Here is a 14,180-nt window from a genome sequence, read left to right as displayed (position 1 = left end):
TTTATGGAGCGGATGGAGAGTATAGAGGTAGCTGGTGATGCTGGCAAAAGTTCCACCAAGAGCGTAGAAAACCCGAGTATTGCATAATTGTCGCATTTGATAGGGAGGCAAGTAAAGCTGGAAGAGCTGCTGGGGATGCTAAGCGATTCTTGAATGCTTCCCGGATAACTATCTGACTCCCAGGAAAAGTGTTTCCCACGCTGGATGGTGATCCCTGAAAGGAGATGAGAGAAGAGCATAATTAGGAGCGAGAATCAAGAGCTCTGATATCAGGAGACGATTGAACAGCGGGAACCAGGCCTGCGAAGGTCACCAGGGCACCACTATGATGCCCGTTGCTCTAACCCCTCCCATGAGAGGGTAAAAGCATCTATGGCGATTGAATCATGATCCGGAAACCAAGACGTAAGCATCGCACTTGTTATTAATCGAAGTTGCAAAAAGGTCTATTTGAAAAGACCCGAAGGTCTCAGAAATGCGGCTAAATGCCGTCTCGGACAAAGACCACTCCGTGTTCGGGTCTACGGTTCGAGATTCAGCGTCTGCGATGATATTATCTAAAGACGCTATGTAGGAGGCAAAAATATAGATATTTTGCTCTTCACATCAGCGCCATATTTGTCTTAATATAACTGAAAGGTGGGGGAATGGGATGGATCCGAACCTATTAATATAGGCTAAAGCGGTTGTATTGTCTATCCTCAGGAAGATATCGCAATCACGGAGATCAGCTGCAAAGCATCGTAAGCCGTTAAAGGCTGCCTTGAGCTCTAAAGTGTTGACATGCAGGAATCTATCCGAGTCGGACCACCATCTATGCGTACGTTTCTCACCGCAGAATGTGACCCAATCGCTCATTGAGGCGTTTGAAAAGATCTCGCGATTGAATTTACCTGAACAAATTTTATTAGACTGATGTAGGCTAGAAAAAATTCACCAGGCAAAGTCTTCCTGAAGAAGAAGAGGAATATTCATGCTTGCTGAATAGTCGCCTCCACTCTCTATGAGGGCTAAAAATTTTACTCTTTCCATCGTTTTTGTATACAGAAGAACGTATTGAACTGGACAGACCGAAATGAGTGAGCCAATTAAACTGGTGAACTCTCTTATAGAACATCTTGATTTGCGAGCCAGGATTTTCGTCAGACCTAATAATTTTGCTCGACGGTCTGGTGGAATTGAGATAGATTATTCGTTAGAGTCGAATATAAATCCCAAGTACTTGCGTCTAGAAGATAGTTCTAGAGAGAAAAAGATTTAAAGAAATTGATTACAAATCCTAAAGATTAAAGGAGATTTACAGAAAAGATAACATTAGACCGACATTTGACGCTGGATGAACCTAGAAAAATCGTCTAAGTAGACGACAGACTGATAGCCCTTATTATGCAAAAAAGAGATCACCGGAGAACCTTGGTAAAAATATAGAGCGCTGTAGAAAGACCAAAAGATAATGCCGTGAACTCATAAGTTGTGTCACATCACTGAAACCTACGAAATTTTCTATGTTCCTTGCAAATTGGAACTATTAAATAGGCGTTTTCAAGGTCAATAGTGGCCATTTGCATACCTGGGAGCATAAGTCTAATTACAGTCCGCCAATCTTCTAGTTTAAGGTGTGGTGGTTTTATGTACTTATTTAAATCTTGTAAATTTAGAATAAATCTTTTACCACCTGATGGTTTTTCTATAAGAAAAAAAGAATTCAAAAATTGATCCTTGCAGGGCTCTACCGGAACTATGGTTCCCTTAAGCCGCAGGCGCTCTATTTCGTTATTGCAAAAAATAGAATCGGATTGAGGAAACTCTGGTTGCGTAAAGTGGACTCTTGCGGGTGGCGGGAAGATAAAAGGAATACTATAGCCCTGTATTGCCCGTAAAACTAGAGGATCATCTGTGATTTCCGACTATTGGGCATAGTAATTAGATAGGCGACCCGCTATTACGTAGTTCAATGGTGGTGTCAAAGCCGAGATTAAGACTGGGAGCGATAGTGATGGCTGTGGCGACTGTGGCGGCTCTTGTAGTAAAGAACTCCTGGTCGACAAGCCGGCGATGGGCGAACAGGAGCTCGACTGTTTTCCGGAGGAAGCCTGGTTGAATGGGGCTGATTTCGCTGCTGAGGTACCTGGCGCATCGGTTGCAGAGTCTCTTTCTTACCTGCGATGTGGATTTCGCTACTTCTCAACTTGTTTTCTCACAGGTTTGTGCCGCTTTAAGTGTTTCCGCAAAGTTTTGACCAAATAAGAATTTGTCGATCGGGGCTGCGTCCGCCGCATTTTTTCCAACAATATTTAGAGACGGTTTAGTAAAAGTTAGAGCCCGTCTGACTAGAGAGAGGCGTTAATGCTGATCTTGCCTCGTTGCTGAGGTCACATACAATTTCTGGCTTTAATAGAAGTGATATGCCAGAGCCAAAAGCATTGAGACAGGCACCTTGTGCTTGGGACAGCGCCTGGTACTCGACACGTTTAATGACCGAGGGAGTTAATGCCGCTGCCAGCTCCTTGTTGAGCTTAGGTGGGGCCAATGCTGCTAGATCGTCCTTCGTCTCGAACTTGGTTAGGAGGGTGTTGCGTAAGTCGTCGCTTAAACCTTTCCAAGCTTCCGTTTGAATTAAATTTAAAACGATTAGATTCCAAGAGGATGATGCCGCAGGAGTCTAGGCCTCTCCAAATAACTCGTTGGCAAAGAGATGCAATTCAGAAGCTAGAGTAGCGTTTTGTGCTTCTGAGAAGCCGTTGAGAGGTGATTCCTCGAATCTATGCTATTAGTAGGCGGGATTTCATCCTCCCGTATTTCTATGGCCACGGGTGAGGCTGAAAAAATAAGAAGAGGCAGAACAAAACCGTCGGTTATGCCTCCCTTTGCCAGAGATAACCTCAAAGTCTGGGTCAACAAGAGGATATACCTGGTACGACGCCCCGGTCAGCTTGTGCGACTGTCAGTTCTTCGTTTCCGTGCTCTGAGGCAAAAGGCGTAGCCATTGAGACCGCTGACGAATCCTTAAAAGATTGACAGGCTACCTCCACTAATGATCTAACCTCAAAAGGTCGATTGCGCGAGTGCGGGCTCAAGTCGCTTCCTCGGCGAGAAAAGAATTTGCGCACGTAGTCTAGCAGCTCTATCGCTTTCTCTGTAGAGCAAGATCTGCGAGCAGGAGATTCCTTCGACGACTGTCTATCCACCGACGATCCTGAAAACCGCGATCTTTTCTTCCGTCGTTGGTCTCGCGATCTTTTGCGATTTTGCGAGCGATCCTGGGATCATTCCGAACTCGGATAACAGCCTCGAGACCTGCTCTTATTCCTGTGATGCCTCGAGCTTTTTTTTTTAAGCTTAGACATCGTCAACTCGAAGAAGAAACCACAAGCTGTTGTCTTCGGCAAGCGAACAGAATACAATGAAATGGCAAGGCGCGCACAGCGCCTAGGGCGCACTAGGTGCGCCACCCATTTTGTTTTGAAAATGATTTTTGAACGCTGTTGTCCAGGCGCGTGCACGGGCACGATTACACAGTTATTAATTTTCATCCGGACGAGACATAAGGGCATAATCATAATTTTGATTAGGAGAACATTCAAATTCTTGATAACGAGCGGTGTATACAGTCTGTCTAACAAGAGTAAAACTTTTTTCTGGAAACCGTTAGAGGGGTGATTCGAATGCGATCAGATAGATAGATGTCTCTTCCAAGATGTTTTGAAAAGAAAACCTAAATTGTCGTTTGATCTTAGTTACAGAAGGACATATTTCACCATGAATGCCGCGTACGTATCACGTTACGAAGCCGTACTTTTGAGTTTGCATCTGAAAGGACCAAAAATGTCATACGGATCGGCTGCAAAATACATGAAAAAGTCAAAGATATTTGTAAGTAAATGGGTGAAACGCTATTCCGACGTAAAAAAAAACGTCGATAACCTGCCAGATCATGGTTCTACACAAGTAACGACAAAAAAGAAGGACAAAGTCATTTTATGGATATTAGAAAAGAATCCTAGTCTATCATTGCGTGGAAAGCAAGCGATTTTGCGTAAAATGGGTCTAAATATGTCATGTGATACTATAAGAAGATATTTACTGACCTATAAAATAAAATTTTGAAGCATTGAAGAAATCGCTAATGTCCAAAAAAAACATCGAAAAAAGATTCACTTGGGCAAAAGACAATTTGGGGCGATTGGGGCCGGGTAATTTTTACGGACGAAATTTCTGTTTGGACAATTTTGTATAATTTTAAAACTTCTTGAATTTTATTCGACTGCGTGTCAGACTTGAGGATATAGCGCTTCGTAGATGATGCACAGGATTCATTTTTACTTCAAATTTAACAGTTTTTTTAATAAATGATTAAAAATTTATTTTTCAAAAAAGATTTAAACTAAAAACATATAGTTACACGTCTAAACGATCAAATATTTTTTAAAGTTTTCTTCTTTTGAATTATTTGATTTTACGTTTCAAAAAGTACCATTTTTTTTGTTTTTACATGATTTCAATAAAATTTTGTGGTTTATGGTTTGCATTCAACATTTTTATAAGTATATATTTCTGTGTAAAGTGTTGTAAGATAGACTGGCTATCATTTTTTCTTTAACCCGTGTATAATATTCTCATTACTATCAAATTCATTTATTTCTATATTATTTTATTCAAAGGCGTTAGTAACATTTTCTGCTTTGATTATTCGCGACATGTGAAACCATTTTTATGTTACCCAGCACCCCTAGATTCTAGGGGAAGCGACGCTATATAGTGAGCGTTGAGTGAACGCGCTCTCTCTCTCCAGCGCCGTCTCCCGTGTAATGCACATCGACATTGTTGAGCCAACAATCCTTTGTAAGAAAAGTAATGCTCAAATATACTATTTTTTAAGCTAACGATTGCAATAGCATTATTTATTTTTTGTACATTTTGGTTCTTCGAGCCGGATCTTTCGGCATATTGCGAGGATTGCGGGCTCGAGTACGGCGTCGGTGTGCAACTATGAGGTTAGATGTACTTCGATGCGACTATTGCGACAACGAACTGTAAGTCTGTTCCGTATAAAGCGTAAAATTATTCGTTTTTTGAAGTCAACTCACTGTACTTCTCATTACTTAGAAGTTAATTCATTGTACTTTTCGTTAATTGAAGGTCAATTTATTGTACTTTTTTTCGGAACCCAACTCGTGTGCTTCAGCTTGTGAGTGCATAATTATTGTCACCTCACTTTCAATCGATATACGTGATCATTGTTCACGATGTCCTCGGAAGCGTTAATAAAGAAACGAGGCACCGTGAAGGCAAGGTTAACTACATTTCATACGTTTTTGAAAAAGGCTGAAACCGATCCGTCTAAAGCTCGAGAGTTACCATTGAGGTTAGAACGCGCCGAGAAAATATTGTCCGAGTTTGAAGAGGTTTAGCAACAGATCGAGCAACAAATCATCGACGTTGATAACGATGAGCGTACAAAATTCGAAGACAATTTCTTTACGGTCATTACGTTGGCAAGAGAATTAGCGGCTAGATTACGACCGAGTTCGTCACGAGAACCATCTGTCGCACCGATGACCACGACCACGACCGATATAGCGACACATGCAAATTCATTACTTAAATTGCCGAATATAGATCTTCCGAAATTCAATGGTGAGTACGACCAATGGGTTACCTTTCGCGATACGTTTGAAGCCATTATTGATTCTAACACGAATTTAACGAAAATTCAGAAGTTTTATTATTTACAGTCGGCGGTGAAAGGTCGTGCAGCACAGTGTTTTCAGTCTCTAAGTTTATCAAACAAAAATTACGACGCGGCGTGGAGACTATTAAAAGCACGTTTCAAAAATAAAAGATTTATAGTGCATCATCATATACAAGCGTTACTTGATTTACCAATAATTTTGAAAGAGTCGTGTGTAAGTCTCAGAAAATTAATTGATGATGTACAACAGCACTTATGTGCTTTAACTAAACTCGAGCAGCCTGTACATACGTGGGACACGCTGTTAATTCATTTGATTACGCCTAAACTGGATCCCAAATCCAAACGGGAATGGGAATTTAAACGCGAATTTGCCTCATTACCAACGATGACGGAATTTATTTCTTGAATAAACGATGTTCCATTTTGGAAACATTATTATCATCTAACAAAGAGAAGGACACCGTGCTGCCCGACACAAAATCATATAAAAAATCCGTAGCTTTAACTGCACAATCAACGAACAAGCAGTGTCTATTATGCAAAAATATTCATTGGTTGTATGCATGTCCATCGTTTCAGAAATTATCGCCACAAGAGCAAGCACGAAAAGCAAACGTCTGCTTAAATTGTTTGCGGCTCCATGCCGATCGCGAATGTACGTTTGGTGGTTGTCAACGGTGCAAGCGGAGACACAATACTATGTTACATTTTGATACTAATGATAGTTCACGGGTTAACACGACTAACGTTGAAGAATCGGAATCTTCACAAGCCACGAACGTGAATGTTTTGTCACAGGCAAGCAATACAGTCACAATATCACATTGCGCTACCAAGAGTGGAGTATACGCGTTATTATCCACGTTTATCCAATTGTTCTTATACGCGACAGTAAGAGTGAGTACCAAGAGTGTCGAGCCTTACTTGATTTGGCGTCTCAAAGTCATTTTATGACAAAGGACTTATGTCAACGGTTGCAATTAAAGACATATAAAACGAATCATTTAATTAATGGTCTTACAAGGAAACACAGGGAAGTGTCCGCCTCAGATTAAAACGAGTTTTTAATATGTTGTAGTACAGATAAAAATAAGGGACACGTATTTTTTTATACGTGCCCATACGCACTTTAAGGGGGTGAAACACCCCTTTGAAAAAAATCGGTTTTTTTCTTTCGAAGCGTATGCCGTCGAAACTATAAAAGATAGAAAAAAATGTTTTAAATAAAAGTTGAATGGCTCGAAGAGTAATTTATAAGAGCGGAAAAAAAATTTTTTTTTTTAATTCTTTTTAATACTTTCCTCCACCACTTACTTATTTTTTTCAAAATTTTTATTTTTTTTATAAGCAAAATAAAGCTTATTTTATTACGAATTCAACGGTATATGATAAAGTTACAATACAACATTCCCATTTTCCAAAAATAATTAAAAACCTCTTTATACGCACGGTACGCGCACCCATCCGCGCGTTCGTGCGCTACGGAAGTGACTCCCTCCGATTTCGACGTGCCTTTAATATGTTGTACAGATTAAAATAAGGGACACGTATTTTTTACACGTGTCCTAATACACTTTTAAGGGTAAAACACCCCTTTGAAGAAAATCGGGTTTTTTCTTTCGAAACGTGTATCGTCGAAACTATAAGAGATAAAGAAAAATGTTCTCAATGAAAGTTGAATGCATGTTTTTCTCACATAAGATGACAAAAACATTTCGAGGACAGTCTGTGTTTAATATGAAAACGCAGACATTGAGAAAAACGTTTACTACAAAATAAAACGACACTACACTAAAGAATAACAACAATTACGGTGTTGTAAGACATTAATTTCTTGTTTAGAAAATAATATGTAATTAATATAAGTTAAACATTTATTTACTGGTCTACATGATTTGACTAGAATAGTTGTTTTCTTCAACATTTTACAGATAAGGAGACTTGGATTACACAAAATTATTACTCACACATTCCATATCTTCACTAACGCCAGCTCATCAACTAACAACAAGAGAACTAACATAAAACTAATTAAAAAATTAGTTAGAAATTTCATCTTTTATACTGCATTTATACAATTCAATTAAAGTGTTTATTAAATTCCATTAGTGTAGAAATATGCATAACCACGCTACTGGTGCGTGCACTTAGGGTCATTTCCTATCTTGAAATAGAATGTTTACGTCTCGGCTGTATTGACATGTATAGATTCAAGAGTTACGTATGTAAGGAAATGACCCAAAGTGCACGCGCCAGTAGCGTGGTTATGCATATTTCTACACTAATGGAATTTAATAAATACTTTAATTGAATTGTATAAACGCAGTATAAAAAATGAAATTTCTAACTAATTTTTTAATTAGTTTTATGTTAGTTCTTTTGTTGTTAGTTGATGAGCTGGCGTTAGATAGTGAAGATATGGAATGTGTGAGTAATAATTTTTTATAATCCAAGTCTCCTTATCTATAAAATGTTGAAGAAAACAACTATTCTAGTCGAATCATGTAGACCAGTAAATAAATGTTTAACTTATATTAATTATATACATATTATTTTCTAAACAAGAAATTAATGTCTTACAACACCGTAATTGTTGTTATTTTTTAGTGTAGTGTCGTTTTATTTTGTAGTAAATATTTTTTTCAATGTCTGCATTTTCATGTTAGACACAGACTGTCCTCGAAATGTTTTTGTCATCTTATGCGAGAAAAACATGCATTCAACTTTCATTGAGAACATTTTTCTTTATCTCTTATAGTTTCGACAATACACGTTTCGAAAGAAAAAACCCGATTTTCTTCAAAGGGGTGTTTCACCCTTAAAAGTGTATTAGGACACGTGTAAAAAATACGTTTTAAACTGTACAACATATTAAAGGCATGTCGAAATCGGAGGGAGTCACTTCCGTAGTGCACAAACGCGCGGACGGGTGCGCGTAACGTGCGTGTTGAGAGGTTTTTAATTATTTTTGGAAAATGGGAATGTTGTATCGTAACTTTATCATATACCGTTGAATTCGTAATAAAATAAACTTTATTTTGATTATAAAAAAAATAAAAATTTTGAAAAGAAATAGGTAAGTGGTGGGGGAAAGTATTAAAAAAAATTAAAAAAAGAAAATTTTTTTTCCGCTGTTATAAATTACTCTTCGAGTCATTCAACTTTCATTTAAAACATTTTTTTCTATCTCTTATAGTTTCGACGGCATACGCTTCGAAAGAAAAAAACCGATTTTCTTCAAAGGGGTGTTTCACCCCCTTAAAGTGCGTATGGGCACGTATAAAAAAATACGTGTCCCTTATTTTTATCTGTACTACAACATATTAAAAACTTGTTTTAATCTGAGGCGGACACTTCCCTGTGTTTCCTTCTTAGTCAGACAAATGTTTCCGTAAATCGAAGAACTATTGCGATGATAAAATCGAAATATAATAATTATCATACAGACATGGTCTGTTTTATAGTAGAGTCTATTACTGGAATGCTGTCACCAGATGAAATTGATGCACGGCAAATTACAATTCCTAAAAATGTCTTTTTAGCAGACCTGAAATACAATATTCCTGCGAGAATTGATTTATTAATTGGCGTTACATTATTCTATGAATTATTACAGGAACAACGCGTAAGGCTAGGTAATAACCAACCGATATTACAGGAAACGAAATTAGGTTGGATTATCGGTGGTCCATTTGCTCCTTGTAAGTCCTCGACTCAATGCACTACGTCACAGTGTCATTTGTCTACGAACTCACAAATCCAAGAACAGCTCGAACGATTTTGGAAGTTAGAAGAGATCGAGCATTCAACTCCGTACACAAAAGAAGAACAACTTTGTGAGAATCATTTTGTCTCCACACATCAACGTGATCAAGATGGTCGATTCATCGTGCAACTACCATTAAAAGACAAGGTTTCTTCACTTGGAGAATCTCGGGAAATTGCAGAAAAGCGTCTAAGATCAATTGAAAGAAAGTTAGAGAAAAATCCTGAGTTAAAGGAAGCATATATTAATTTCATACAGGAATACGAGAGATTAGGATACATGAGCACGGTGGAGAATTCTACAGGCGATGATAAAAATGCGAACTATATTCCACATCACGCAGTTGTTAAAGTAACGAGTACTACCACTAAGGTACGTGTGGTCTTTGATGCGTCCTGCAAAACGTCGTCCGGCAAATCGCTCAATGACATACTGTCAGTAGGACCCACGATTCAAAATTCATTATTTGATATCATGCTGCGATTCCGGCAACATAGTTATGTTATCACCGGCGATATTCATAAGATGTATCGACAGATCTTATTAAATGTCGATCAACGAGATTTGCAGCGAATTTTATGGCGGACAACTTCGGGGCAAATCCAAGCATACCGCTTAAACACGGTCACATATGGCTTAGCCAGTGCACCATTTCTTGCGATACGATGTCTACATCAACTTGCAATTGAACATAAAGACACGTTATCTGAAGCAAGCGCGGCGATTCTACAAAATTTTTATGTCGATGATTTAATCACAAGCGGAAATGATTTAAATCAATTGAAAACTTTAAAAGAAGACGTCACGAGGATTTTACGCGGTGGAGGCTTTGAGATGCACAAGTGAAATTCGAATAAGAATTTAATCTCCAAAGAGGACAACGAAGAAACCTCAGAATCCGTAAACTTTAATAAAGAAGTAAACACACTGGGCATTATATGGAATCCAAAACGAGATACCTTTCAATATCGAATTAATTTAAAACCGCATTTATCGAAACTCACCAAGAAAGTTATATTGTCAGTTGCTTCGCAAATATTCGACCCATTGGGATTGATTGGACCAATAACCGTTCAGTCCAAGCTACTACTTTAAAATCTTTGGCGGTTGGATGGGACGATCCCATTCCTGCTGAATTGCAATCAAAATGGTCACATTTTCGTACTCAACTGCAGAGCATCTCTAAAATCTCAATTCCACGATATGCTTTTAGCAACGATTGCGTTTCTTCAGAGTTGCATGGTTTCTGCGACGCTTCAGAACTTGCTTATGGTTGTTGCTTTTACATCAAAACTGAAAACTCACGGGGAGATGCAACTGTAAATTTATTGTGTGCGAAGTCGAGAGTAGCACCAGAAAAGTCTATTTCATTACCAAAACTAGAGCTTCGGCAGCATTGTTGGTTGCCCGACTGTATCAACAAGTAACTAAAGCTTTGACAATTAAGCCAACATCAACGCATTTATGGAGCAATTCCACGATTACGCTTGCATGGATAAAGGGTGAACCCTCGAGATGGGTGCCATTTGTGGCAAATAGAGTCACTGAAATTCAAAAACTAACTGATCAAATAGAGTGGCATCACGTTGACTCGAAGGAAAACCCTGCAGATATTATATCCAGAGGAATGAACCCTGAACAGTTAAACAGTTATCTTCTCTGGTGAAACGGATCGAAGTGTCTAAAGACGAAAGATTGGCCATCACGTAACGAGAGTGTCATTCCCGATGGAAGTCTACTCGAAGAACGAAGATCTACTACTACGAAGATATTTCATACTCGAGTCAACGAAGAAAACGAGTTGTTCTTGAGATTCTCATCATTATTAAAATTAAAACGAATAATCGCATATTGTTCGCGATTTAAAGAAAACGTATTGCATCATGAGTCCAGGACTGTAGGGCCGTTGACGGTATTGGAGCTAGAACGTGCAATGACCATGCTAGTCTTGATCGCTCAAAAGCATGATTTCGCAGACGAGATAGAAAGTTTAAAATCTTGCGGCTAAGTTAGCAGAACAAGTAAATTACGTTCATTACTCCCGTTTTTAGATAAACATAACGTTATGCGCGTGGGAGGAAGGCTCTCTAACGCACCCTTATGCTCAGAAATATCCGATTATTTTGTCATCAAAACATCCTTTAACACATTTAATAGTTTTACACGAACATTACAAGCATTTACATGCAGGGCCCCAAGCCCTCTTAACAGCAATTCGAACTCAATTCTGGCCGATTCACGCGCGAAGCGTTGTAAGGGATGTCTTGCGAAAGTGTGTGATTTATTTTCGTACAAAATCTCCTATTTTATACCAATGAATAGGTGATTTACCGACAACACGTACTACAACAAGTAGACTATTTTTAAATGTAGGAATCGACTACAGCGGGCCCTTTGTTATAAAAATTTCGCGAAACAAAACCGACAAGGCTTATATGTGTATTTTTGTATGTTTTTCGACTCGAGCGGAACATTTAGAGTTAGTTGTAGATTTAAGTACAGCAGCATTCATAAGAGCCTTACAAAGATTTATAGCTCGTCGGGGCAAATGCGCAAGTATATATTCGGATAATGCGAAGAACTTCGTAGGAGGGAACAACGAGTTGCGAGAAGTTGCTGATATGTTACGGAATCCAGAGCATCACGCGAAGATCTCAGATTTTTCAGCTGAAAATTCTATTAAATGGATTTTCATTCCCCCCCACTCCCCACACATGGGAGTAGAGGTGGAGAACTATCGATAGTTGTAACCATCGATAGTTATCGATAATTTGCTACCAGACTATCGATAACTATCGATTACTATCGATAGTGCAAAATATGTGTTACGGCTTACGGCTTTTGCTTCTGCACACAGGATACGACAACGCTTGCCGCGCGGCAAAAAACAACGCGATCAACTTACAACTTTCCATCAATTTTTTGCTGTTATGGAAAAGTTGTAAGTTGATTGGCTACTGCGTTGTCTTTTTCCGTGCGGCATACGTTGCTGCATTCTGTGTGCAGAAACCATTAAAATGAAAAATTCGATAATTTCTAATAGTTAGATACATTTAATAATTAGAAACTTGTTAAAGTAAATATTTATAAACTTAATTCTTAAAAATACAAAAATTTTCTTATATTTTTAAAGAAACGCAACACAATATGAGAAATAATAATTAAAAAATTACTTATAAAAACAACCACTGATTTTTGTTTAAAAAACTGAGCATGTCGACATTTTTGTCTTTTATTCTTGATCTTCTGTCCGATACTATCAATCCAGCTTTGCTGAATATCCTTTCCGAGTCTACAGAAGATGCTGGTATACAAAAATATTTTTTGCACAATTCAGGCAAAGGATTCAAAGGTTCTCCATTTACCTAAAAATATTTTTAAAAATAGGTATATGATATTATCGAAATAAAATAAAAATATCTAAAATTTCATTTAAAATACCTTCCAAAATAAAAGTGGATCTGCATCTTCTGGAGAATTATGTCTTTCTAAGTATTGTCGCTGACATATAATGACATCTGCCTGTATACTCTTTGATTTTTCATCAGCTCTTTCTTCTATAAATGAAAAAAGTGACTTTTTAAGTGATTTTTTAATTGGTTGTTTATTTGATTCCTGAGGTGCTGCTCTCATTAAAGTATGCATTTCTTTTTCAAAAAATATTCCTGCCTGATTTGCATTTTCTGCAACCTTGAAGCCTTCCTTTTTAAACCTAGGGTCTAGAATTGTAGATATCATAGGTATTGTTCTAGTTTCGTAAATAAACAGTCTCTTTTTTATGGATTCAATAAGGCCTGAACAAAATGTTTTTCCTTCTACTGTTGTTAGGCGTAAGAGAAGATTATCAAGATTGTTGTAAATTCCAAATGTGATTGGAATAATTAAAGAAATAGTTACATAGGTACTCCTGATACTTTAAATGTTGCCTCATCAAAACTATCTAGGCATTCTTCAATTTCACTCAAAATAACTATCTCTTCTGCAGATATCGGAGCAGGTGCTTTTTTTACTTTCAAAAGTGTACGATTAAGAGGATCTTTAGTTTTTATTATTCTTCTGATCATGTTCAACGAACTATTCCAACGAGTAATAACTTCTTGCACCAATTTTAATGGATAAGTTGTATCGTTATGTAATTCATTTTTCTGCTCTTCATTAAATATTCCTGTTGCATGCGTACTATTTTTAAAAAATCGCACTATATTTTTACATTTATTTAAAATGTGTTTAATGCAATCTAACTTTAAATTTTCCTGCACTGCTAAATTCAATGTGTGTGCATAACACGGTAGATGATTTTTTTTCAAAATTTCGCACATTTTCACTATATTTTGTGCGTTATCCGTCACGATACAAGCTACTTTGTTACCAATGTTCCAATCATTAAAAATATCCTCCAATGTATCTGCTAAATTTTGAGCTGTATGATTTTTTAATAATTGTTTTGTTGATAACGACGCAGTTTTTAATTCAAAATTGTTATTTATGAACTGACAAGTTGCTGTCAAATAGGATTCTGTTGCTTGAGAAGTCCAACAATCCGTTGTAATTGCAACATAATTGATGTCATGTAATACTTCTTTTAATTTATTTTTTGCTTGAAAATAAAGATTCTTCATTATGTTTTTCTTTATGGTAAATTTACTCGGTAAGGCATATTTCGGATCGAGAAGGTGAATAAATTTTCTAAAACCAACATCATTAACAATATTAAATGGC

At 37.5% G+C, this 14,180-nt stretch overlaps 1 protein-coding gene across 1 annotated transcript; it reads left to right on the top strand.

The window, feature by feature from the left end:
• Positions 1 to 9,143: 9,143 nt before the first annotated feature.
• On the top strand, positions 9,144 to 10,307 carry LOC105202970. The gene has a single exon (XM_011171666.1). It carries the CDS (start codon positions 9,144 to 9,146, stop codon positions 10,305 to 10,307), a length of 1,164 nt encoding a protein of 387 aa, XP_011169968.1.
• Positions 10,308 to 14,180: the final 3,873 nt, after the last annotated feature.

This window comes from Solenopsis invicta, chromosome 11, assembly GCF_016802725.1.
Source record: "Solenopsis invicta isolate M01_SB chromosome 11, UNIL_Sinv_3.0, whole genome shotgun sequence".
In the NCBI taxonomy this organism is placed as follows: Eukaryota; Metazoa; Arthropoda; class Insecta; order Hymenoptera; family Formicidae; genus Solenopsis; species Solenopsis invicta.
Note: the sequence above shows the minus strand (reverse complement) of the source record. Positions and strands in the feature narration are given on the sequence as shown.

Coding starts and splice junctions, on each gene's coding strand:
- LOC105202970 (XM_011171666.1), top strand. CDS start 9,144: ATGGTCTGTTTTATAGTAGAGTCTATTACTGGAATGCTGTCACCAGAT.